Source organism: Camarhynchus parvulus, chromosome 14, assembly GCF_901933205.1.
Source record: "Camarhynchus parvulus chromosome 14, STF_HiC, whole genome shotgun sequence".
Classification (NCBI taxonomy): Eukaryota; Metazoa; Chordata; class Aves; order Passeriformes; family Thraupidae; genus Camarhynchus; species Camarhynchus parvulus.
In genome coordinates this window covers 14,619,460-14,646,682 of record NC_044584.1, presented here as the reverse complement: position 1 = coordinate 14,646,682, position 27,223 = coordinate 14,619,460, and the positions used below count along the sequence as shown (strand labels likewise).

Sequence of the window (27,223 nt, the reverse complement as noted above, 5' to 3'; positions counted from 1 at the left end):
ATATAAAAAGGAACAGACAGCCCTGGAAGGAGATTAGGCAACAAATGAAACTAAAAAAGACTCCAATATTAAGCAGCATATGAGAAAATAACCTGTTAAAACCAGAGAAATTGCCATCTGAATTTCTGCCTGTGAAACACGAGGGAATGATCCATTTCTGTGAGAGAAGTGCTGAACTGGACCTGGGTGCATTAGCCAGAACTCCTGAGGTGGGCAGCACATCTGGCTGGCCCTGGGCTCCTGAGGTGGGCAGCACATCTGGCTGGCCCTGGGCTGCAGCTCCCCACACACAGCAAGGGCAGCAGTGTCTGCAGCATCTGGGAACTCTGGGCAAAGGCAGGCACTGCTGCAGGACAGCTCAGTGCACAGGGATGGGAACCACATGGGACAGGTACCAGGGTAAGGCAACACTGACACAAAAACAATACCAGCGTGTGGCAAAAGACAAAATAAGAAAGAAAAAAGAACAAAGGAAGTGCTTAAAATGTTGCCAGGTCAGCTTTCTATTCCAGTTCTGAGGATTCACTACATTTTCCAAAAGTACAGCAACAGAAATAATTCAAAGAATAAAGAATACCATCAGAATAGCTACAGTAAGATGTAATAAGAGAAACAATTTCATTAAGAAGGCAAATCCCTTCTGACAGAAAAACAATCATTAATTATGCAATTGTAAACCAATATGACAATTCATATGACCGTATCTTTAGGATTTTTAATTTAATTTTCAGAAGGTACCAGTTAATAGAGATGATCAAAAACAGAATCATGAACACAAGTAACTTCCAAATTTTATTTCTCCTCAGTTGCAAGCTACACTGTTAGTAGTACTTACACATATTAAAAGGAAGCATAAAAATTTGAAATTTATCAACTTCCTTCTGAAGGACAGGCAACAGAAGTCTTTGCTAGGGTAATTTAAAGAACAATAGCCCAATCTCACCCTAATGACAACAAAAAAAGAGTTTTCTTTTGCTCTACTTTGAGATTTGTTCAAACTTCTTTTATAAATTCTATAAATTGAAGAAAATTGCACCTTCGATTTTATCACCGGCAACAGGTTTTAACTGTTGAAACTCAATAAATCTTCAACTTTTTTAATGTGCTAAGCACTGCTTCAAGAGTTTCTAGTGATGCATTCTGGAAGAGAACTCTGTAGGTTCTGGTCTCTGTTTCTGCCCACAGAGGTGCCAAGTTCAGACTGGGGTCCAGTTGCTCAGGATCAGATCCAGTTAAGTTCTGAGCATCTCCAGGAATGGAGATCCCACCACCTCTCCATACATCCTAATGTAAAGCTAGACCACTCTGATTATGAAAATTTCCTTCGTAAAATCAGAACATTCAATTTCAGAACCATTCAAATCAACTAATAAAGTAAATAATTTCCAATTGCTTTATTTTGATCATCCAAATGCAGAATCCCAGTTAACCAGATAGATCTGGGCAAACCCCAAATATCACTAGATAGAGTTATACCTTCAATTTCACAAGCACAAGTTATTTTTTGCTTTAAAATATCAACATCAGAACAAGTAATCACCTTGAAGAGTCAACTTTAAACCTCTTCCTGTACCTGGTTTATGAACCTCTTTAACAGTGGGTGTCACTAGTTTAAGGTAGAAAACAGAAGTAGTTGAATGACCAAGTCTCAGATCTTCCAAAATTCTATCATCACCCCCATCAACTTTTTTGAACATCTTATAAATGTTTTGAAAACAAATATATTGATACTTGCTATAACAAACAGAAACAAGGCGTGAAAATCAAGTCATGAAAAAGTGCAAATATAATCAGTGTTGATACATTTAAAAAATAAATACTAATATATTAAACCTACAGCAGGCTAAAAATCAATCTTGTGATTGACTCTTCCTTCAAAATGCATAAACTGGAGTTCAGAATACCTTGACAATTAATCCAAATCAAATCCTTTGCCTTTAGTTCCCATTTTTTAAAATGTTTTTCTCATATACCATCTGGACAATTAATTCCCTTCCTATATCTCTCAAGTAACACTCAAATAATAATTTACAATTTACTTATAATTACTACATTCCAGTTGTCATTGAATAAAAACACCAGTTTTATTTCTTTGGAAATTCTACATGTGTTATGACAAAGCAGACATTTAACACAGCCTTTCTTGGCTCTTCATTCTGCTTCTGTATTTAGGGAATATTGGAGCACATTTCTCTAAGTTTAAGTGTTTCTCCACACTACCACTTTTTATATATTACCCTCTTCAAAGCTTTATTTTTTTGCCTTACCCTCCCATATTCTGAAAGCTTGACCTCATGATAAAGGAGTGAGGCATTCTGATCCATGTAAAATAGCAGGGTCTCTTATTTAACACCTGAGAAGTTCCCTCAGGAAATGAACATTAAAGAGGGATAGGGACATGTACAGGCATATTAAGAGATATGATAAAAATTTTAGATATTTATATAGTAATAGAATGTTACAGGTAACTTTGAACGCATTGCTTAAAAACAGGAATTACTTAAAGAAGGGAAATAAATACCGTGCATGGAATTCCAAGGTTAGGTAAAATACATTGGATAACTTGAGTAGAACCAGATCAGGGAGAAATCGATATGCATTTATTATTTTAATGTATTTAGATAAACATTCTGTAATGTTCTCATGAGTTGTAGGGACTTTTACAAGGGAACCAGCAGAAAGTTCCAAAATGCACTGAATGCAGCCCCAGGCACCTTAAGAGATAGCTCAGGTATCAGAGCCCAGGGTCAGACCTGGACCCTCCGGGAAGTCACCCCTGCCCCTACTGGACTGTGGTTAAGCACACATTTATCACTCCCAAAGAACAAGTAACAATGTGCTCTAATGTCAAAGTTCATTTCTTTATTCCCTGCCACTGAAGCCACCTCTTGTTGCTTAAGAGGGAGGTCTCACTTCAAACCAGAGCCTCCCATGTGCTATGGGGAAGCAGAGCAGAGAAGAAAGGACCTCTCCATCATCCTCACCCACGCTTCCCCAGGGCCTGACTTGCCACAGGTATGTGCCTGCCTTTGCTATTGTTCACTGCTTCCCCAGCTCTGCTCCTGACAGCAGCTCCTCTGTGAACAAAGCTGAAGTAACAGCAACAGAAATCATTATTTCTTCCAAGGAAGGAGGATTCACTGAAATTATGGAAATGGTGAAAAGCAAACCACGGATATTGCACGTTTTGTTTTATTTTACTTTGGTTTAAGAAGAACAAGTTTGGTCAAAGTGAAAACAAAAATGTAAAAAATACTTTTTTCAGACAAGGCAACAACTGCTTCTTCCTGATCTATACCAATGGCAGATAAGTGCTAAAGCTGTCTAAAACTGCCACTGTTTTTCTCATCTGTTCTGTTTGGAGGGGCTCTGAAAGCCTGAGGAATGAGCAAGGAATTGAACATTCCAGCTGATGTCCAGGAACACTTCCATAAAGGAAGCTGCAGCTACCAACTCTAGTAAATTAAGTTTTCTCACATGGTCACTAGCCAGATGTTAAAGAGATGCTAAAAGCTGCTTTTATTTTGGGGCTGGGGAAGAAGTGCAGGGGAATGCCTGGTAAGATTAGTTGAGTTGAAACCAATCTGTATTACAAAAAGAACTCCTTCTTCACTACTTCATGGTACATACTGATTAAGTGGGTACAAGACAGTCTTGAAAAAACTACTCAACTACATTAGATGGAGCTATTACAAAACCACTTTTTTTTCTCTCAAGAGCAAAGTGAGTTATCCAAAAGAGTAAAATGCACAAACATTGAGTGCTGAGCAAAAAGAACAGGCAATTTAATGAGTGATAAACTGAATGAGTAAATTATACCTCCTGCAAAAAAGGAACAGGTGCATCATGTAAAACAAGTCAAGTATTTATCTGTTGTCCACGGCATTAGGAAGATCTCAGTTACATTCTATTCGAGTTTGAAGTATTATTTTTTTTGCAGTGCTTCAGAGTAAACAGCATTACAAAAAGAAAAAAGAAATGCCGACTGGGACACTTACCACAGGGATATAAAAAGTAAGGTGGTGGGAAATTACAAACAGTGGAAAGCAGGTCCATTAAAAAAGGAAAAGAAAGCTTAACTGAACTGCAACTAGTCTACATAAGGGAAAGTCCAAGTTAGAGCAGTTCATTTTCACTAAGAGACAGACAGTAAGTGCAGAAATGCACAGAAGGATTAATTAGGATCAACAGGAAACTCCAATACAGTGAATAGTGACAAGTTGTTTTCTTCTCCAAGTACATCCCCTATTCTAAATAGCCACCTCCAATATCTAGTCATCACTTCTGGTTTTAATCCCAGTAAGGGTACTTCACCATTTAAAAATTATACATTCTGTAGTGTATTTTATCCTGGCTTTAGATGAGATATTTATTTAAAAGGTATTTAAAGAAGTTCTTTCCAGCAAAGAAACAGCATCTACAATAAACAAAAAATACTACTAAAGCAAATATATAATTATGTTGTTTAAAATACTGAAAATACAATGTTTTCCATCACTGCAGAATGGCAACCATAATAACAAAAACATTCTGCTGCATAATAGCAATTTCAAGATGGAGCAAATGTGTATCTTTGTGCATTGTTTATGGGTTGAGAAGTCATAATTCCCTATTTTAACTATTTCAGAAAAGGGAAATTGATTCCATCTTTTATCTGCAAGATTAAACTGCTTCCCCTGCTCCCAGCAATTCCTAGCAATATTAACATATAATACAGAATACAGAAACACCCCCTTAAGCTCAGGTGCTCTTCTTCAGGTGCTCTGCCTGCTTCCACAGAAGACAAAAGCTTGTGTTCCACAAACTACAGAAAGGAGCTTCCTGTACTCTGCCTGCAGTAAGACATGCATCACCATGTAAGTCACAACTCTGAAAGGATAAAGGAGGCAAAAGGATCCCACAGGTCTGTTTTGAAGCATTTAGAAATGCTAATTAAAACAGCCAATGTTATAATTTCATGTTCTTTCATGTATTGCTTACCTTTCGTAGCTGATTTGTGAAAAATAAAGTCTGTAACAAACTGTTCATGTAACAAGTTGCTCCCTGGTTCTTTAAGCCAACATATCCTGTGTGCTTCTTTGAATCCCACCTAGAAAATAGTTTGTGGTTAAAAACAAGGAAGTTCTGTATTCCAATAATAAAGAGTGTTTGTTCTAAGGTAGTGCTGCTGGTAGGTATCAGCTACTCTCCACTGCTACTGAAGGTTCAAATAAACTCCACTTCACTGCTGCCTGCCAGTAACAACAGTCTTTGCAATTACACGCTTAGTGATTTTACTACCTTTTTTCTTAAAATATGTTCTATATGGCAGAAAAATGATGTCCTGTGAGAGTGTCCTGGAGCTCAGAGCTGTACTTTTAAGGGCAAGTCTGCACCTGTGTACAACCCCACTGTTTACAAGTGCCATGAAGGAGAACAAGTGAGATGAAGCAGTTTTACAACAACTGTAAACCAAGGCAAGTTAGCCAGCACTTGGCTGCACCTGAAACCCCATCAGCTCCCACACCACAAATGCTCAGGCCAGAACTGCAGAGGTGTTCAATCACAAACCAACTCACACAGAAGCTGAGGCTCCACAGCATTTTGCTGACTGATGCAAACAGAGATTTAAGCTATACAAAATCTCTATGTGACTATGAAAATGCCATGTGAGAATTCATCAACTAGTAGTGACAAAGTGAGAATGTCTGATGGGAGCTACAAATGACAATAACACAATATTTGAATGGTCACAAGCAACATAAAAATACTAGAATTAAGAATTTTTAACACTGCTTTGTTTTTAATCAAAGATACTTACGCTACTCCGTGTGGAGCATCTGCTTGAACATAGACTTCAAAAGTAACTTTGTCCTCTTCTATAAAGCCTTTTTCAGGATCAGTAACTTCCTGTAAAACACAAAAGACACAGGAGCATGAAAAGTGGAACATGCAACATGACTGCAGTGAAGCATCCTGTTAGACATCACTTTCTAATTTTCAAGCCTAAGCTATCAGTAGTAATAAACTGAAGAGGAAGAGCTGAAGAACACCAAAGCATTTGTTTTACAGTTTACTAGATTTTAATTCTTTTTTAGTGTCTCAATGCAGGAAACTTGTTCCCGCCTTTTAAGATTTTGCAGTAGTTTTCAGTGATGTAAGAGTTGGTAATCAAATGTTCTGCTTCTTCTGGACAATATTCCAAAACCTTTGCAAATGCTTAAAAAGCTCTCACAATTCAAGAGAAACCTTAGTATTATTAGGGCATTAAATATACATGTACACATACACAAAGAACATATGGGAATGCAAGCAAATTTATGTTGCTTCAGAATGTCAGTGATTATCACTTAGTGATAAAAAAACACAAGCAGTCGGGCAGAAAATAACAGTGAGGGAATATTTAAATTACAACGTAAGTAAAAGCACTCTACAAAAATCAAATTAACAGAGTAAGAAATTGAAAAGAAATCTACAGCAATGATAGAGAAAAACAAGAGCTTGGGGTAAAAAATCCTTTGCTATCAGCATTTCAGTATGCAGGAGGACAGGTGCAAAACTGCTCCTACCTAGCAATAGATTAATACATGTCCAATTACTTACACTCCAGGCCATGAAGTTAGAAAAGCCCCAGTCATTCTCCTTATGAAAGAACAAGTGACTAATACGACGACTGAATGATTTTTCATCATCCTTGTAGTTTATTATCTTGAGAACTGCTTGTGCATGACAGGACCATGACCTATAAATAAAGAAGAAACACTTGAAACTCTTTCAAAACCAAGCTTTTTATAGCGATTACATAATTTTTTTTGTTAGGGATTTTTGGTACATTACTTTCACACATCTGATTTTTTTTTCCTTATTAGATGTTAATTGTTATGGAGGGCATGAACCTCTGGGGCTTTCTGAAGCCACATTATGAACCTGGAATGGAGATTTTCTTATGGCAACAGTGTTGGGAAGAAAGTGTGTCAGTGACCTGCAGGTTGTTTAAGAAGCTGAGGGCTTCCCCAGGTGAGTTAGTTCTGATCTGCCTCACTGCACAGGGATGGGCCAGCTCCAAGTGCTCTTGGTGTCTGGGAGACTGGGAGGTCTCAGCCTTTGGGAAGCACCTTCCCTCCCACTGGACAAACTCCCCAGCACTAATTCTCCCCGTAGCACTTCTTCATGACCACTGGTGTTCAAAACCACCCCATGTGCAAGGCACTCAGTGTGGACACAGCTCAGACCAGGTCCTGCCACTGCCTCATGCACTGGCACTCCTTGCTCAGCTCCACCAGCTGCACCTTTGTTAGTACTTCTGAAGATCACCCTTTTTCTGTAAATGCCTGGATGTGAATCACATGTCTTGTGACTTGTTAATACACTTATAACTTTTTCTTTACATTCTGCTCTGAGCACTCACCTCTAAATTCTAAAAATTATGAAGAAGTGGAATTTATTATTCAGAGTAAACAACAAGCTTTGTGAGATTCAGCGCCAGAATGGAGTTACCCTATTGAAAGGACACCTGAGAGGTCTGCACTCTCCTTGGATAAGCTACAGGAATGCTCCAGAAATTTGTAGTTATGTTTTAAAATTTTTCTATTATTTCCAAAAGTGGTCAAAGGTAGTCAATGTTGATTAGCATGCAGGACCCCAGGAACACACACATGTTCAGAATTTTCTGGATGAGTGATGGACTCCACTTAAGGAGAGCACTCATGCCCTGCTCTGCCTGCACTGGTAGCAGTTACCTGCTCACATGCTTCACAGGGCAGCATTTATAGCTTGGCATGGTTAGAGAAGCTCCATTTTCATTTGAAATAAACCCAGAACTTTTTTCATGCCAAGAAAACTGTCAGTCAAGGGCTTCTCCTACAGCAAGCATATATCTAAATTCTACCACAAAATTCTAGTCACACAAGCTGGTTTTAGCTCATCCTAAAGAGGGGACTATTCTTATGCTTCAAGATTTAGAAAGGTGGGGGGTAAAGGGCACTCAAACCCTTGCAATTCTTTCCTCTTACAGAAAGTAAGGGTTTGTTTGTATTTCTTGCAATAGATTAACCAGTATCAAGTGAGGACCTGTACAATAATTAAAAGGCTCTTACGTGGAATCAGACTCAGCATTGCACTGAAGGAAGAATCCTACACTCTTTTGGTGTGGTCTGTCCGGGTAGAGTCGAGGCATCACCATGATCTTCCATGGCAAATTTCGAACGAAGCACGGCGGGCTGAGCACTGACTCGCTCAACCTGTTGAAGCGTTCCACTGTAAACTGAAATGTTGCTTCTGACCGCCAACTTGTATCTGTAACACACACACACCATTGCTTCAAACACCTCACCTTCTTCACTCCAAAATGACCAACATCCATGTAACATGAGCATGTTTCATGGAGTGGAATATTGGCAGCAACAAAAACATCCCCATCCCAGAGGGACAGTGAACTACTTAATTACTGACGTCTCAAGTTTTTCATTTTGAAAAACACTGCAACTCCATTCAGGCAAACATGGCACTGCAAGACACATTCCTTTTGTACACTATTTCCTTCAATGCTTCTTTAGGATTTGTTACCACTCCAGCTTCTTCTAAAGCAGCAGGTGCAGTAAGACAGAGACATCAAATGCTCTACAACTAAATCACAGCCCACTCTAACTCTTCTTGTGTAGCATCTCCAGAGCCCAGTTTAAGTCACTTCTCTGCGTGAACCCATATGCACAATGGAGTTTCACAATCTGTTCAAATGCCCTGTTGATATCATGCCACCATTCAGTTGCTTTTGGCTTACAATAGTAGATTTTAAAGAAGATGAATGCCAGAGGATGGTTGTTGGATTTCTGTAAAATCAGTTTGCTGAAAATCAGCTCAAGAGTAGGGTCCTGTTTTCTTTGTGTTACGCAAAGACTTCAGAGATTTTTAGTGGTCTAGCACTAAGTTAAATGAGACTATTTTTTTTTCAAAGAGCTTATTTTGACACACACAAATAAAGTAATTTTGCCTTCTTCCCACATACCCAGTTCTTCACCTACCACAATCTGTTCTGCTTCTGTAGTACACAGCTATAACAGGGTGCTGGAGACTGTGACAGCTTCAGCAAGGCGCAAGGCCAGGCTCTCTTTACTGTGACATGCCTCATATTGCACTCAGAGGAAAAACCTGCAACTTATCCCAATAACTTGACAGGGAAGGGATGCACAAGACACTGCCATGGTTCCAGTCTGACACTGGTGTAACAGAGAATCCTCCTGGCTCTAAGGAGCTTGGATGAGCACAGGGCAGCAGGCAGCACCCATGATCACCCTGCTGCTCTCACTGCACCCACGGGGGATGCACAACCAAAGGTGTGTCACACATGCAGTGACACTGAAATCAAACAGCTCTGAGGGACAACACCACTGAGGCAGAAGTCAGAGTGTTAGCTGTGACAAGGCACAGAGTACAGCAAACACGTCCCCACCATACAGGGACAGCAGTGGTTTACTCAGCTTGGCACAGCACCAGACACAGCACTGAATCATTTTTCCAAAACACAGGTGAGTCCTGATTGCTACCTTACTCTAAAAATGGAACACTCTTGATTACAACATGCAACAGGGTAAAGATTATACATTTTGTATAGAAAATTACCAAGTTTTAGCCACAACTGCTAGGGAGCTATGACAGATTTCATTCTTCTCCCTTGTGAAGCAGTTTTCAAGCAGTTGTCCTACTCCTGAACTGCAACACAGAATATTTTTATGTATGGTCTGACAGCCCCAAGCACTCCAATTATCTCTTGGAGGTACTACAGCCCAAATCTGCTTCCTGTCCCCTCCACTCCTGCAAAGACCTTCGTGTTGCCCTGTGCTGTCAGCTTCCTCAGTAATGCAAGAGTTCAAAGGATTACTTTCTCCTTTTTCCCTGCCTGGAAGTGCAGCTAACTACAGTCTGTCACCTACTTATAAAATGCTCTCTTCCCAGTTTCACTACTCACTGCCCGTTGACAGAGTGAAGAGCTGATCTTCTACACCTAAGAACCTGACAGGCTGCAGACAGAGGAAGCTCTAACTTGATTTGCAGCCAGGATGAAACAAATCTGTAACACACTTAACAATTTAAAATCAGTCTTGTATCACACATGTATCTCAAACCAACTTGAGGCCACCTTCCTACCCACAATTATGATATCAGTGCTTCTGGGCTCAGTTTGAGCTTCCAAAAAACGAGCCAAGTTTGCTTTCTGCCTCCTTTGATGCAGCTTTCAAAGCCCTTCAGCACAAGGATGCAGCAGTGCTGCTACAGTGTCAGCTAAAAAATGCAGCCCACGCAGCATCTGCAGATGCTTCAGAGAAAGTTTGCCTGTATTTCTTGATTTCTTTTCAGGAAAGCCTGTGCATGAGAGCTCACCAGGGAATGGGAACTCTTCTCTGTAAAATATTTGAGCAAGCACTAGTAACTGCTCCATAAAAATGCAGCCTTGTAACACAGGTCAACCCTAAAATAGAAGTTTCTTTAAAAATAACAACCTTCCTTTCCTTCCAGTAAGCCTATTTTTTCTTAGGAAGTATAATGGATTAAAGGATGAATTTTATTAGAAAAAAAGAAGTTTACATAGCAAATGTGAAAATGATTTTAACTACACCAATAAATAAAGCCTTTTTTTGCCATCATGAACATGTCCTCATGTCCTCCAGATGCCAGTTAAATACTGCAACTGGCAGCAGGATAATTTAGTAGTGACTGGGAAGTGAGACTTTTATAAATCCCAGAACTACAAACTGAATACAAGGTCAAAAGGACTGATCCTGCTGACAATACTTGGACAAATCACATGCAATGGACTGTCTTTGCTACATGGAAAACATTTTTTTCATTGATGTGATGAATGTCACATTCAGCATCTTCACAGAAGAAAGATCCTTCAAATCAGAGACCCAAATACTGAATAGGATCCATTTTAAGGCTGAAACACATATTTAAATGTTGATACTTTGGGGAAAAGCAGATTTCTTTATTCTCTTAGTAAATGTTGCTACCTTGAAAGTACACTGGAGTTATTAAAATATTCTGAACCTGAATTATTAATGGAGAAACTGGCTGAATATTCTATGAATATTTTAATAATGATCCAAATACAGCATGCAATACCAGCATATGGCTAAGACTGATGCTTCCGAAAGCCTTCTTGCCTCTGCAATTCTTCACAGAAATGAGACTTCAGGAGGTAATGGCAAAGCTGTGAGTTTATGTTCAGCTAGGGACCTTCTGTTTGAACTTTAACTTCTAAGAGAATTTACTCTATGTGTTGCTTTGAATACTGATGCACTTGCAAACAAGTTTTGATCAGAGCCTTGTTTTTAATATTTTTTACTTTATTTGCAGAGGCTGCTATTCCAGCTTTTAAAGTCTGGTTCATTTAAGTCCTTCTCCATACAAAGCACAGCACAGTGCTTCAGCTGTTTTTTTTTAATTGCTAAGACTTCACACAGAGCAGCAACAGGTACTGGTCACAGCCTTGAGAGAACACAGCCTTATCTGAAAGTCCTGCTGCAGGTCCACTGCTGCTCCCATTCCCTGTGCCTCACAATGCCTGCAGCCTGTTGCCTAGCAAAGGGGATGAGAGCTGCACTTTTTTTTCTCCAATCTTATCAGTCATTTCTTTATGTGCTAAGCTGGAAGAACAAAACCAGCTCAAAAGTTTCTTGAACTCAGAAAATCACCAGAAAGCCGATTTCTATGATCCAGCTGGAAGCATCAACCTTTCATCGTGCTGTTCACCTCTCTCACAGGAACCATTAAATTCATTAATTTCACTGAAGAGGTATCTAAATTCTCCTCATCCATTCTGTATCAGCTCAGATTGATGCCCCTTGAAAGGAAAACTGCATATTTATCAGAGAAGCCCGTATCTCCCATTTTCCCTGTCTTTGGAATCTCTGAGCTGTCCATTACCCATGCATATTATACTGCAAACCAGGTTAGCAAGAGCACAAACAGCAAGAGAACAATTGCACTGATGTGTAAATAATGCAACAGCAAGCAATTAATCTGATTTACAAGACTTGGAAAAGAGGCACCATGCACTTACGTGATGCAAGTATTCAGGAATGTTTTTGCAACTCTAACATTTTGCAATAACACTCTTCTCTATCTGTGTCAATGCACAGCTGTAGCAGCACCAACATGTAGCCAGACACTCCTTATTCAAATATAATAAGGAACTATTAAGAACATTGCTTAATAATCACACTTCGAAGCCTGAAGGGTGTCCCACTGCAGAGTGGGCCCAAGCTCCTGACCATGCTGAAGTCCATAAAGGCATGAGAAGCTTTCACAAACCTTCTGTCAAATGCCTTCAGACACTTTTTCTCCCTAGTGCAACACCTTCAATATCCAGTTTTGAGAGGAGTCAAACAGCTGGGAATTGATACCAACAGGTTCACAGCAGTTTTTTGGCTAAAGGGTCAGTGTTATTCTGAATGAAGAGGTGAATATCTGATTACTTGCCAGCCCTGACATAGCCTGGCTTTCATCAGTCATTTCTGCAGTTTAAGACCCTGTTTTGGCTAATTTGTACAAGTATATACAGACCAACTAGTGGACAAATGATTTTTCTAATTCACCAATGTGTTATGTACTGGTTGTATGAACAGCAAACACTACCAGGCTTTCTACATATAAACATCCCTACCAAGACTAGAGCTCAGACAGATCTGTCCTAGCCAGTTCGTGTCAACCCATGTGGCCCTTCTCTTGCCACCCTCTAAATACCACAGCCTGACAAACATTTAACATCTTTTATAACAGTTTTTGATAAGAAAAGACTCTGAGCAATAAATCAAAACCCGCTGAATGAGATCAGGTAAACCCACAAATAAAATTCATGGGCTAAGCAAACTACATTTTTCTTTAATTGCAAGACTCTGGTCATAGAAAACTTTATCTTTGCCAATGATACAGAGGTGATTCAAGCATGAGATGCTTTTGTTCTGAATTTAAACCCTATTCTTTTCATGGAACATTACTATTTTCTATAGTATTATACATTCTAGAACACATTAAAGTAAGCACTTCTTTGACCTTTAACCTCAAACTCTGATTTTTCTGAAAAAAATCACTCAATATTTTTGCACAAATCTAACTAAATATTTAAGCGTAGTCCTAAATGTACTCTCACAAGACAGCACAAAATATGGAACAAATCCCACTCATATGATGTTTCCCTTCTCCCAACTCAATTTTACTTCATTCTTCAAAATGAGCAGTGCCTGCCCGTATCCTTTCCCAAGAAAAGAAATATCACTGCACATTTTCCTCACTAAACAGAACAGATTTAGAAACTTGTTACCTTTCTTTAAATATACCCAGAGTTATAATTATTTGATCCTCTGCAACAAACTGTACACCCTTATTTTCATTTGATGGACCAAGAAAAAGACTTCAAAAACATATGTCCCTTTTATTAACAGGGCATTAATACATAATTTTTCTTTTGTTTTTGCAAGTAAAATTAGGTGTCAGAACTGAGAACAAAAGATGTTCATCAACAGAATAGTTACCACTGACTTACCACACAAAGACAAAACCAGATCACAGCTGCCACCTGACAAGAGAGCAGGACAGATAAGGATTCTAAACACCCTGAAGGAATTGCATAACTGATAAAATTACTATTCAGCAAAGCCCAGCTGCAGCACCTTTAAAGGGCTGTATCACAAAACATAACAATGGACAGTAGCACTTTCAGCAATTTTTAAATGAGCACCTAGAAAGAGTACAAGAAAAAAATCCCAAGCCTTCAGAAGTCTAATCTTATTGTACTATGTCAAAAGGATGCCTACACAGAAATCCAGCAGCCATAACTACAGAGGGATTCATTTTTTTAATGAGCTGCAGATCACAGGACACAGGTAAGAGATGGACAATTTTCTCCTCAAAATCATAAAACTAAAGAGGCCAAACAAACCATGTGTTTATCAAATATTTACTTACCATCTTCCATGTCTTCCTCAGTGTTGTTATGTCCGTCAGCCATCGCAACATTCCCATTAATGACAGGATTTTGAGTAATTCTTGGAGGATCATCTGTATCTCCAGCTAAGACAGAAAAAAGTATGTAAAAATTAAACATGTAATTAATAATCAGAAATTAACCTTTTTTTGTCTCAGGAAGTGTTTATGAGACAGATGAATAGTGCATACTTGCACAGAACAGTATTTATTGAAGTTATTGCTCAAAAGTTGTACTAGTCTAAAAAAAATTCCCCATATAGCTGAATATTTATGGATGAAGAAAAAAGTCCACATTAATGTGGAATACAGACAAGAAGAACATAAACCGACTTTTAAGTTTCCAGATTGCCTTGCAATCAGTATCTCATAATCAAGTCTAATTAAATAAGAACTTTTTATTTAATTTCTCTTGCATTCTTAGAACGCAAGGAATTTTTACACAAGTTCAAGTTTCTAATACGAGACTTTCTAAACTAACAAGTGACTTTAAGACTTCTTCAGTGCTACTGGTTTTTTAAGAAAAAACCTGGATCTCTAATTAAATGTAACGGTAAGATTTAAATCTTAGTTGGAGAAAATGGGAAAGAAAATCTTTCAGGATTAAGGAACATTTTAGATATAACATTTTCCAGTTTCTAGCCATCGCTGCCATTAAGTTTTGCTCCAGTGACCATTACATATGTAAATGCCACTAAACCAAGAGATATGAGACAACTTGATGAACTGGAACCCCACTATCTCCAAGTTGCATTGCCTTGATTGAACAAGCACCTTCCTGATTCCTCCAACAACTGAACAACACCTCCTTCCACTGCTTCCACACCAAAAGCCAGTGGACAGTTTCAGCATGACTCCAGAAAAGTGGGTATATTCTTGGATAAACTAAACTGGCTTGTATCATCAAACTGTAAAACCTATAAGCTCTTGCAACCATCTCAAGGACAAGCACTACTTAAAAGACACTCTAATTGAAAAGGTCTGATGAGTTTCTCATTGCTGTAGAAGTCATGCTATTAACTTATATATTCCACTACCCCTCGAAAGCCCCACGGTCACTGATGTGTGTAACAGGAGCAGTTTTATACCCAAAAGCTCCACACAGTATCAGTCAGTAACACAAGTTACTGACCGTATGCACTGCTGGGGATACAGGCAACGTGTGCCACAGGATGGAAACCATTCCCAAGGGACACAGCACGATCCCAGCTCCAGTACAGCAGCCTGGCTGTGCCCTCGCCCGTCAGCACCCTGGACAGATCTGGCCTCGCCACGGCCCTGCCGAGCTCGGGCGGCTCTGAGCTCCTCACGGGCGTGCAGGGATGGGATGGATGCCCACAGACCGGTGCCCACGGGCCGGGTGCCCACGGGCGGCTGTTTGCAAGAACTGCCAGCTAGCCCGGACACTTGCCTTCTACCAGACTGCAGCTGAGTTCCTCCTGGGCAAAACAAACACAAGCGACAACAGGAATCGCTGTGTGATCGTCACCAAGTCTTTGAAAAGCCAGCGAGCTCCCACCAAAGGCAGGATAAGGCACGGGAGAAGTGCAGCAGGAGCTCCGGAGCGCTCCCTCTCCTCAGAGCACACCATGCTTCTGCAGCCTCATTCCAATTCACAGCACACAGGAAGATACTTTCACACCCAGCACTTCTCTTCTGATTGTTTACTCTCCCAGTAAATCCGCACAAGTAGTAACCTCTGCCCTCAGCACGACAGAAACAGCTCAGGTTAGAGACTTTACTCCTGGATTACAGCTACGCTAGATAACAACTTAATGCTCACCCACGGCTTCTGGACACTTATTAGGGTGCAGCCGATCTCACTGAGGCACCAGTGAAAGAGGTGCTGTGAAACACACACTGCAGCAGTAACACGTGCATTTTTCTAAATTCTCATCTTTAGAACAAAAGCAAAATCAAGTATGACTTGAAGTTTTGACTGTAAAAAAAGGTTTGCAGAAGACTGGCTCGGGTGTGGCAGAGCCCCAGGGGCCCCCTCAGCAGCAATCGGCACTGGCAATGCTGCAGCAGAACAGTGAGTTAAAGATTTACTACAACAAAATTATGGGGGGACAGGTTTGAACTCCTGCAACTTAAGAGCAGGAAAAATGACAAAAATCAAGAGTGAGAAGGAAAGATCTCCAATTTCATTTCAACATCCTGCCTTCCCCCCTGCTTTTTTAACCTTTTAACAGCACGTGCTGGTCTGAAGAGAAGGCTGTCCTCTGGGTCACTGCATTCTAGAAGCATACAGCATGTTCTCAAAATGCAACAATTGTTTACAATAAATTAATATTTTTTTAAAATTATTTTTCTTCCTAAAGTTATCATCAGTGCAACTTAGTGTCTGGAAACAAACTGAAGCAAACACCTGAGGAATAGTTCTGTTCTTCACTAAAAGCATATCTGATATTATCTTTAAACAGGGAATTTAAATATTGACACCATGTTTCATGGGGAAGAACTGATCTTAATTAAGAAAATAAAAAGCTTTCTATGAGATACTGCTCTATATTCTCTGAAAGTATGAGGAGTTAGAGATCATAGCAACAGCAATCAACTAAAGCACAGACCGCTTCTGAGATACTGTTTAGTGATAAGACAAATGAACCATGATGAATGCCCCTGCTGCTTCTTCTGACATAGATGGACACAAAGTTTGTGATACAGCTTTCAGATATGGAAACCAGATAACACCGATCAATGTTTCTGGCTACTTGTGAACAAAGGAAATGTTTTAACTGCTAATAAAAGTCAACTAATCCTTTACACAAACAAAACACAACCTCTCTTCCACAGATGTACTAGCAAGCAGCATAACAAAACACATTTTCTAGTAGAGCATTGAAAACCTGTAATTTGTGTTTTTCTCTCTTGTCTTTAAGACCTCATAGGAAAGAACTGTAAAATCATACCAAGGTTTAATTAAGAAACATGTTTTCCTTTGCCTCAAGCAGAGGCAATGCCAAAGACTTATTCAAATTATACATTACAGGATTAAGAAAAAATACCTGTCCACACTGGCCAGAAAACCTTCCTACCAAACATACTACTTAATACACTGCTGTCTTTAATGCAGCTTAAACCAGTGTGTCAACATCACTCCAGTCATGTCATCTGTCCATTCCCACATCAGAATACCCAGTTTTAATGATAGCCCTGGAATAAACTTGAGATGTCGTCTATGAATCAACTGAAAGTTAACATAAATCACATCAATATTAAGGAAGTATCACAACAAAGCAACTGTAAGAATAGGAAATGTTTTAACTCTTTAAATACATTACTGCAATGTTCAGTGAATACAGCTTTCAATAGCAAAATTGTAGACACTGTAAAAGATTGTTTTGTAAGCATTTATTTTTCACCTCCTCAAAATGTAACACATAAACCTCTGTAGATATTATTCTGTTACAAAAAGGAATGCAAGGCAATACAAAAAAATAGTGATGACAACTTCTTCTGAAACATTTAACATCACATACTCTTTTCTCTCTGCTCATGGCACTGTGTTACAAATGAAAAATATATTTTGAAGAGTTTACAGGGGTCTCTGAGTTTGGAGGCTAAGACAACTTCCAAGAAGAGACATTTCAGATATTAGTGAGTTTGTGCACAAAAAAGAGCTTTCACTTAGTTACTGAAATATCATGAATTCTGAAATAAGTACAAACACTGAGATGCACAACTAGAACAAAACTAGAGCGTGACACCAGTTTGGGAAGCTGATAAGAAGTGTCAGTCATCTTACACAAACAAATTACTGGATTATATATAAGTGACTCTGCAGGTGCACACTTCTCATCACTCACTGACTAAGACTGTCACTGACGTGCTGAGATGAAAGCCTGAAAGCAAAATGGTTGTGGCAATTGCTGCAGGGGAAACAGGGAGAGAGAAGGAAAAAACCCAACTACAAACTTGCCCTATAATGACAGATCCTAGAGAAAGGACATATATGAAAAAAATCTGCTTGTTATGGACTATGAGATCAGTATTATCATATTCAAATACTCACACTATTAAGCAATCAGAATTAAAAGAGCATCACTGATTTTTAAAATGACCCCCGTATTCAAAAAAAAAGGTTTTCTGATGGATTCAGCCTATTCAATAATATAAACCCAAATGTCACAGTAAGATACATTGCTCTGTTGTTCTACTGTTCCCAACAATTCAAATCTACAAGGAAGGAATCTCAGTTTGCCATGTTTTTTTTCCTACTCATGAGAAAGTGGAAAAAAAAATTGTCAAGTTTATGTAGCTTCTGGCATAACTTGAATGCAGTTCTAAGAGAGGAGCAGAGCAGAGTGCTCTGTCCCTAAGCTGCAGGACACGTTGCTCAGCATAAACACGTGTTTGCAGTCATGTGCGGCCAAAAGCTACAGAATGACTGCACAAGCACAGCGATTCCACTACAGCAGAAACTGCCTCTATTGAACAACGATCACAGCGAGCTGTAACTTCACTAAGCTCTCAGTCATGACTCACGGCACAGCCATAGTCAAAGCCTGAAAGCTTATCCATAATGTTTGTCATTAGCTTTTGGAGCTGGCAGCCACAGAGGAGAAACTGAAGCAGTCTCGGCAGCAGATTACGAAACATTTGCTTCCTTTTGAGGTTAAGGAGACCACAGCGGAGGAGTAATAGTGATACTAAAAACTTGGTTACAGTTATCACACACATCCGCCTCACGCTGGAAATCGCTGGGACCCAGGGCTTCTACAGTCCCTGCACAGCCCTCCATGCAGCAGGGCCACTGCAATCCCAAAATGAGCAGGGAGTTGTACCAAGGGCAGCCTGAAGGGAGTCAGTCATTCACTGCTGGCAGCAGCTTGGAGAATACCATGAACTTTCACATCCAGGGTCTTGCTTTTAGTGGGGAAAAGCAGAAAACAACACACCTTTCTCCTCTTCTGCTGGACTAAATGGACATTTCAGAATCAAAGCCTTCATGAAAGTTTTAAAAGGGCAATTATTCTTTTTAAATACAAATACAACACTATATACAAATATGATAAAGGGGGGTGTGTGTGAATTCCAGTGGATGAGTGAAGCTGCCATAAACACTGGGAAAATAACTTAATGAGCAAAAATATCAGGTGGCAGGAGATAAGAATAAAGTCAGAGAATGCAAATGAGCAAAATCCATGCTGTAGCAGTCAACCTACACCAACATCAAGGATATCCACTGCATGCTCAACACACAGCCCAGGTCTAGCTTTGCATCTCAGTGTCAGGACCCAAAGCTGTCACAACCCCTCAGGGCAGCCCAGCAGAGCCATGGTCCTCTGCACTCACTACAACACCTATTGTGGAACAAACCATAATCTCTTCAAAAGTTTTTACAATTATTATTTTAAAATGTAGCAGTATTTTAAATAAATCAACATCTAAAAGTTTACTTCAGTGCTTATTTTAAAATACCAGCCTGACATGGATGGTATGGACACAAGTAAAAAAAATTAAGAAATCATCACTGCTAGAAATCATAATGAATAAACATTCTGTGATTTCAAGTGCTATAATAAATATCACCTCTTCAACCACCAAATTGATCCTTGCTATTGTAGCTATTGGGCAGCATATCAAAATACTTCTCAAATATTTATCAAAATAATTGAGAAATTTCTAAAGCAAGCAGTAAATGCCAAGCTTTCTAAAGCAGTTACTGAACTGTCAGGGTGCAAAAACGACACTAAAGAGAGTCTAACAGAAAGTAAGAAAATTGCTTCTTCAAAGCAAATAAGAAAGTTTTAAAAGTATGAAGAAGATGATGAACAAATACCTGCCTTGAGCTGGAAGTAACAATGCCAACAGGTTACTTCACCACTCTGGACACAGACTACCCAGGCCATGCTGTAAGGGGCTGCAGGCACTCCTGTGGTTTCCATGTGGCTGTAACAGCTCACAGGAAAACTTCTGGGCTCCAGCAGTTTGCTTCTCTCAAAGTCTGGAAACCACTGCTCTGAAAGCCAGATGAATAGAGTGGCTCCCAGGAGGGCAGGGTTTAAAAAGAACAATCAAAAACCAAACAAACAAAAAACTAAATACCCAAGCCAAAAAATAAAACCAAAACAATCACACATACCAAAATAAGCCAAACAAGCTCCCAACGCCATGATCTGAATGGAATTCATTTACAGTAGTCAATCTTTGAACTACTAGAAGAGTTCTGAGCAAAAATTTCCCCTCACTTGCTCTGAAAGAACTCAGCTTTTCCAAAGTAAGAGAAACTATTTGGCCTCTAATCCCTACCTGCAGTTAGAATACAAACACCACTTATTGCACAAAGGGACTCAAGAGAAAAGGAATTAAATGAAAAGCATTCTACACAGTTTCATTTTTACAAGACAGTCCTAGGTTGCTATAATGAAAAATCTGAAGAGGAACCGAGCAATTTCTGTACTGTGGCTGCCTTTCAAAAGGCATCCAAAAAAAAAAGCAATTTACCTGAAACATTTCAAATGTATCAAACAGTAACAGAGACTGAGATTAGTTTGGCCAGAAGAATGGGAGGAGAAAAAAGGGAAGTACAGAAACCCCCATGATCCTATGGATTGAGGTGTAGATAACTGCTGTCATGGATGTTTCCATTACTTGTAAATATTATTTATCATTTGTCTCAGTTGAAAGTTAATTCTCCCATTAGCAAAGCTGGGGAACATTTGCTTTGATTTCATTTATTATTTTTCTTTTTTCATGGTTCATTGCTTGATCCAGTCAAAAGGTATATCTAGAAATGTATGTACCTCAACAAGAAAGTTATGAAGGACAATGACTAAGTCTTAAGGGGAAAGAGCTTCTAGAGAAGTATCAGGAGGCAGAGCCAAGCTTACAGACTAAGGGAAAGAGGTATTAGGGGCATAGGAAGCAAGGGGACTTCCAGCTAGGGAAATAATGTTTAAACATCTTCAATCCTTTCAAAATTTGCTCTATTACGTTTAGAAAGAAAGGAGAAAAGACATTTATTTACTAAAGAGCAAGCAGCAACATTACATCTTAAAAAAAACCAAACCAAAACAAAAATGAAGCAGTATTATATGGAAGTCTCTTGCTCTCTAATTGTCATCTGAAACAAGTAATTATTGCATTATTGACTGGGAATTGCAAGTCTCCCACAGAAGATGATGTTACACAAGACAGCAAATGAAGAACTGGGATGGGACAACTTCCTGGAAGCAGACTCATCTCTGCCATGCCCACAGAATATGTAGCAATGACTAGACAGACAGTAACAACACTGCAGCACCACTTATTATTACCCTGATCAATCATCATGCTGCTGCTGCCTTGCATTCCCATCACTGGGTCTGCCTGGCCAAAGAGGACATTTTGACAAAGCACAGGATGGCCAGACTGGTTTCTAACTGTGCCAATGTAACTAATGGATGGGAACAAAATTGTATTAATAGAATACATGATTATTCTATTCTTAGATAAAACAAAGCAGTTACACTCTATGAAGCCCCTGAACACTGAACAACATGCAGGAACAATACCAGTCTGTAAGGTAAATAGTATCAGAAGCTTCATCCAACTGATACAGTTATCTTATGGGAAAATAACTGGGAGGTACAATGTAACTTTGTGGACGGAAAAATAGCTGAGAACGAATAGCCTATGCAGGACCTGCTCTATAACTAAGCAGTTTGCTGCAGCAACTTATTTATCTGCTGATCTTTAAAGACAGGAGCAGTCTGATGGCACTTTACAAAACAAAACTCTTAAAATGCCTTAAAAATGTGATTAACTTCCTACTGACACACAAAAACATTATCAATACAACTCCTCAGTGGACTTTAAGCTGGCATTGAAGAAGCCACCCCAAAAATTTACTGATACCAAGAGTGACTAAATTACCTCCTTTCAGTAGTTTAACCCTTTGCTTTATGAATAATTCAGTGTCAGATGAAAGACTACATGAACCAGAGTTCAGTTTGGACACTAACAACACACCCATAATTATCCAAAAAAATTACAACTTTATGCTCTTGGTGAAGAGGGTGTATAGGCAGCCTTCACATTTCAAGGGATCTTTGAAAAGCTTTTTAAGCCCCAGGTGTTTAATAACTAGGCTAGACAGCAGCACTGGCACAAGCTTTTCTTCAGTACAGTGAAATTATTTAGCAGAAGATACCAACCTGCCTGTCTCATTATCCTGGCTTTATGCATTGTACAGTGTCACAACCTCTTGGCAGCCATCAGGGCAAGAGCAGGCCTGCTGAAAAATCTTTCACAGTTCCTTTTCTTGGTCTGAAGAGATTTTTAGCTTAGGCTATGCTTCTAGAAAACTATCAGATCAGGAAGAAGGCAGGAAGACTGCTTCTGGTTACTCTGTAATACTCAAAAAACACTAACTAGAACTGTTGACAAGATACATTATTTTCTTCCATGATCAGGAAAAGGCCGAAACATCAGAAGCGTCATGACCTATTATGGCAGCAGCTCCTAGACTTGCACTACCTTCTCCTGGCTGTATCTAGAGCAGCAAGGCTACAGAAGCAGCTTCCCCAACTCGTCAGGTCTTGCCTCTGCACATTCCAGAGATGGCAGTGTGATTACATCTCTGCTGCGGGTCGGGCACTCGGTCCCAACCTACCGAACACACCCTGAACAATGTGTTTTTCCAGTATCACACCCCTCCTCATGTTTTACTGCTCTGCTAAGTTATAGCCTTCTCTACTGCAACAACAGAGGCTGCCATCTGTGGCATCACTAGAGAAGCTGCAAAACTACTCACAGAAAAAATAAAGTTCTGAAAGAGGGAAGGAAAGGATGCAGCCTCAGCTGGAGCCAGGGCAGTCCAAGGGCCACAGAGTATTTACATTTGTGTGACACTATACGCAGCATGCTATAGCGCTGTGGACATGTTCTTGGTGTGTTAAAGACAAACAATTAAAAAGCAATTAAAATGGGTATATTTGGATAATAATACAAACATGTTATGTAATTAGTGATTGTGCTCCCATTAGCACCTCCCTCTTTCCTTGTGGAAGTCCAGAAAAACACCTCCACCACCTGGACCAGTATGATTTTTATTACTCAGATACATAAACTTTTCAGAACTCACTTCTGTATCATTTTGGATGAGTGCAACCCACAGTCTCAGAGAGTTGGGATGGGATACATCTATTTAATTAAATACAATAACTGAACACTCACCATATGCTTAAGCAGCAAAAAGGTTTTGCACATTTACCAGTAGCACAAAACATTGCCTTACATGGGTATGATCACACACACCACTTGCCCAAACCAGCTCTGAAGGTACACTGCTTCTGCGCAGTAACTTTGCTACAGACTCAAAATATTATTCATCACAATTCAGATTCTGTAACTCTGTTTTGAGACCAGATTCATCCTTACAGCAAATGCTAATTACACTGCTCACTCCTGAACTCAGCCTTGGAGCATGCTGAGTTTTGCTCACACTAGCAGCAGCACAGGAAGGTACCTTGACTGTATTTTCCTAATAGTGATGTGATTTTTAAATTGTTGAAACACTGTTGATCTGTCCATGTTGGAGTTTAAAAGCAAATGAATTTCCTAGTAGAGAACAACACTGGATAACAATATGGATTTGCACTGGAATTAATTTTATAGGCACTAGGAGCAAAAAATATAACTCTCCTACTTCAGCCCCATCTTTTAATTTATCTTTTAACAGAAAAGATCACTCCAAGCCACAGAAACTGTGCAAAGTGCCCAAAATCTTCACATTTAGGGATCTAACACCTCCACCACTTGTTCCTGTTATTTTCAGTAATGCTTTTACAGGTCTTCCTTTATTACTGGAAATTTGCTACCACTGATCTTGTTTTCCCTCTTCTTCCTCATGCTCCCAGCTGTGCAGAGAAATGGATAGACACTTAAGGTATTCCAGGCTCGCTTCTTTGCTGCATAGTAAAGGAGTCAGCATCAAATACACTCACAAGAACATACTCCTTTGAGGGTAACTATGGAACATATTTCAGAAGTGGCTGTTACAGCAAAGCAGCCTGAAGTCCCAGGCCAAAGCATCTCCAAAGTTCATCTCATAGTCCCATGGCTAATCCAGGAAAATGCAAACACTGTGTTCCTGAGGAGACAAGGAGCGGCGATCTCTGCCATGCCACTGGATGTGCACACTGCCCAGTTGGGATGCACATGAAGATCTCAGTAGCACAGTACCTTTTAGGTTTTCCTTGAGGTGGTGGCTTCTGCAACCAAGAGCCACTACAGGCTGTACTTAGCACAGTGCACTGAGTACTAGAGCAATCTGAAACACAATATGGAACCAGAAAGGTATTGTTTATACAGAAAAACTGTAAATCAAGATTGTCATGCGTACTGGTTTGGCTTCTTCATGAGTAGAGGGGGATATGGGATTTTCTACTAGTTAGAATACACAAGAGACTTCATACTAAATTACCAGAATGCAAGTTTAAAGAAACAAAATCTGCTCTCCAGACTTATAGCACATCTTTCCTCAGCTATCCAGGACCCTTCCTAGCCTACTCAGATAATACCTCTAAACAGCCACTTGATACCTTGTACCATCTTTATTTTCTTGTTGTAACCTCTTTACTTGTCCTATATCTTTTCAAGAGGGAGGAGGGAAGCAAGCTGCTAACCAGACTGCACTCAGTGCTCAAAATGCAGCAGCACAGTGAACTTACACAAAGCTTTTATTATTCCCAGTTCACTTCCAAAGGCGATGCAGTGAATGGAAGAAGATTCTATGAGGAGCAGTGAAAAGGTACAAAGGCGGCGTGGCCAGGCTCAGACACCCTCAGGGTGTGCACAGCAGAGAAGGGAACTTGCCATTCCTCCCCTGCACACAGGGTTAACATCAGCATCTGCCACTCACACACCTCAACACACCAGGTTCAACAATTTTTGCTCAATCCAGGCTGGTAAATATTCAGGATTTCCATAAGGAACTTTAGAACAAACATGCAAAAAAACTATTACTAGCCTGAAGTATAAAGAAAAACCCCAAAATTCTTGATTGAGAACAGTTTTGCAGAATCTATAAAACTGTAGAAAATAAATGCCTATTGCCAAAGCATTTGGCACTTTTCATTCAAAACAAAGAGCAGGCCCAAGTCATGCTTCTCTTCCACTTCAGGAAAACCATTCCCAGTTGTGGAGAAGCATGCAGGCAGTGTGGGGCTGGGAGCAGGATCAGCCCCACACCCAGGTGTGTTTCCCCCTGCTTTGAGCAGGGAACTGCTCCCAGCAGCTGTGCTCTGAAGAAGCACCTCGGCAGTGAAGTGCAGAGCTGAACCAATTAGTGTGGGGTGCCCGGTGCTGATAAATCCTAACCTCACATCAGGGTCGCTTTTACAAGTGTAGATTAACCGTGGGGAAAACAACAACAACAATTAAACCATTCAAGGCCTGAGGTCTGAGGTGGCTTTAAGTCCTTTATGTGAACTGATACACACGCACACGTGCACAGCCTGGTAACACAGGAGCATTTACTGCTTCCTGCCAGCCTTACAGGGAGCACTGCTGACAAAATCATTCTTTTCTACTGAAATTCTGTTTTCACTGTGTTTAGTAACAGATACATTTCAAGTATAATAGTAAACCATGACTTTAAGAGATTCCTACTACTACAAAAAAAAAAAAATCTACACTTTAGGTTAATTTTAATGTTTGTTTTCGATGTAATTAACAAGAAGTAACTACGCTCTCATCTAAAATTAACAACTGCAAAATAAGCAAAATAAAAAATGTTCCTTTTTTCAAATGGGATTATCTGGAAGAGAAGTTGCTTTCTTGTTCTCTAAAACATAGATTTCAGAGCTCTATTCTCCACTAGTTTCCCATATTCCTAAAAGACGTGGTTCCCAGGAGCTTTTGAGGTTGCTCCTTAACAGGCTCAATTTTCCAGCCTCGCCTGTTAGCGCTGTGCCACATCCTACAAAAGCTTCCCTGACCAGAGGACAAACACAGAGTGACTGTTCATGGAAGGGGTGCCCAGCTGGGATGGGAGATTTGTGGTGTCCCTGCCTAGAACACGAAAAGGGCTCAGGGCTGGTGCCCCAGGGAGCAGAGACTGTGGGGTGGTTTACCCCATTCTGCTCCCATTTGGAAATCCCCTTCCCTCCAACACTGTCCCCATTTTGACTGGAGTCTCCATGAAGATTTTTGGGGTCTAGACATTCCCAAGAAACCTCAACGATTAAATTTCTGGCCAGCCTTAATCTACTGAACTATCTGCCAGGTGGCTGCTTTCTTCTACTTTGTAGCATGAACACTAGCAATCATTAAAACAATTTTAGAAGCCCTAACAGAGCACTGATTCAAGAGTTTTCCTCAGTCTTTAACACAGAACCATTAAATCCCAAAGCAGTTTACACTTTCTTCAGGATTCGTTTTAACTAAGATTTAACCTTTATTTTCCCTTTCCATTGTGACAGCAACCTTTCTACCCCCAAGTGTTAATGGAAGAAAATTATTACTTAGGCTCTAAGAAAGAGCTGATTATTGTTGTAAAATGTTCTGAAGATCAGCTTCACTTCACTGCTTTGAAGATGAAAGTTACTGTACTGAAAACATCCAAATGTTAGCAGACATCAAAATTAGCACTAAACAGTGTTAATTATTTAATACTGCCTACATGGAGAACAACTTTCTTCAAACAAATAACACAGCTGAAAAACTGTTTTGTAGGGAATCTCGGGTGTTAGTCTCCACTATTTACCATGGAATTCTTAAAAGAATGCAGAACAGGAACTTTATAATCCTCAGTTAAGCACTCCACTGACAATTTTATCACTTTTTCTTTGTCAGCAATTTTAAGCCGCATTCTTTTCTTACTGAAAACAAAAGGAAACTTTTAAGCGACTGAGAAAGCTTTTCCTGTTTAACTATTCAGTGTTAAATAGCCAACCAGCTGTTCTGGTGCCAAACAGGCTGCCATGGGACCTCAGAACCAAGTCCCTGATTCCCCAGGCCTATTAGTTAAGCAATCACAATCAGGAATGAAGTTATACTCTGTATTCTAGAGAAAACAGCATACAGAGCCAGCCATATACAGATTTTGAGGCTAACTTGCTTTTCTAAACCCTAACACAAACACACTGAAATCCACGAGGCAAAGAAACTGCTGTGTACTCCACAGGCACATGAGCTGTGAACAGCCAAATTCACATCTCCAAACCTGAGCAACTTGTAACATAAACAAGAAAAAAGAAGAACCTACTGATACACACTGGAACACCTCTAAACCAGCAATCTTTTAGAACCTCATCACAGAGCTTCTTGAATC

At 39.8% G+C, this 27,223-nt stretch overlaps 1 protein-coding gene across 1 annotated transcript in view; it reads right to left on the bottom strand.

Moving 5' to 3' along the window:
* USP7 (ubiquitin specific peptidase 7) overlaps positions 1–27,223 on the bottom strand; it is a 69,795-nt gene that overhangs the window by 25,461 nt on the left and 17,111 nt on the right. Inside the window, exons 2-6 of the mRNA XM_030958560.1 lie at positions 13,942–14,046; positions 8,076–8,274; positions 6,583–6,721; positions 5,801–5,889; positions 4,981–5,089 (exon numbers count right to left, since the gene is read on the bottom strand). Of these exons, the coding sequence (XP_030814420.1) occupies positions 4,981–5,089; positions 5,801–5,889; positions 6,583–6,721; positions 8,076–8,274; positions 13,942–14,046 (641 nt within the window). The remainder of the gene's footprint in view (positions 1–4,980; positions 5,090–5,800; positions 5,890–6,582; positions 6,722–8,075; positions 8,275–13,941; positions 14,047–27,223) is intronic.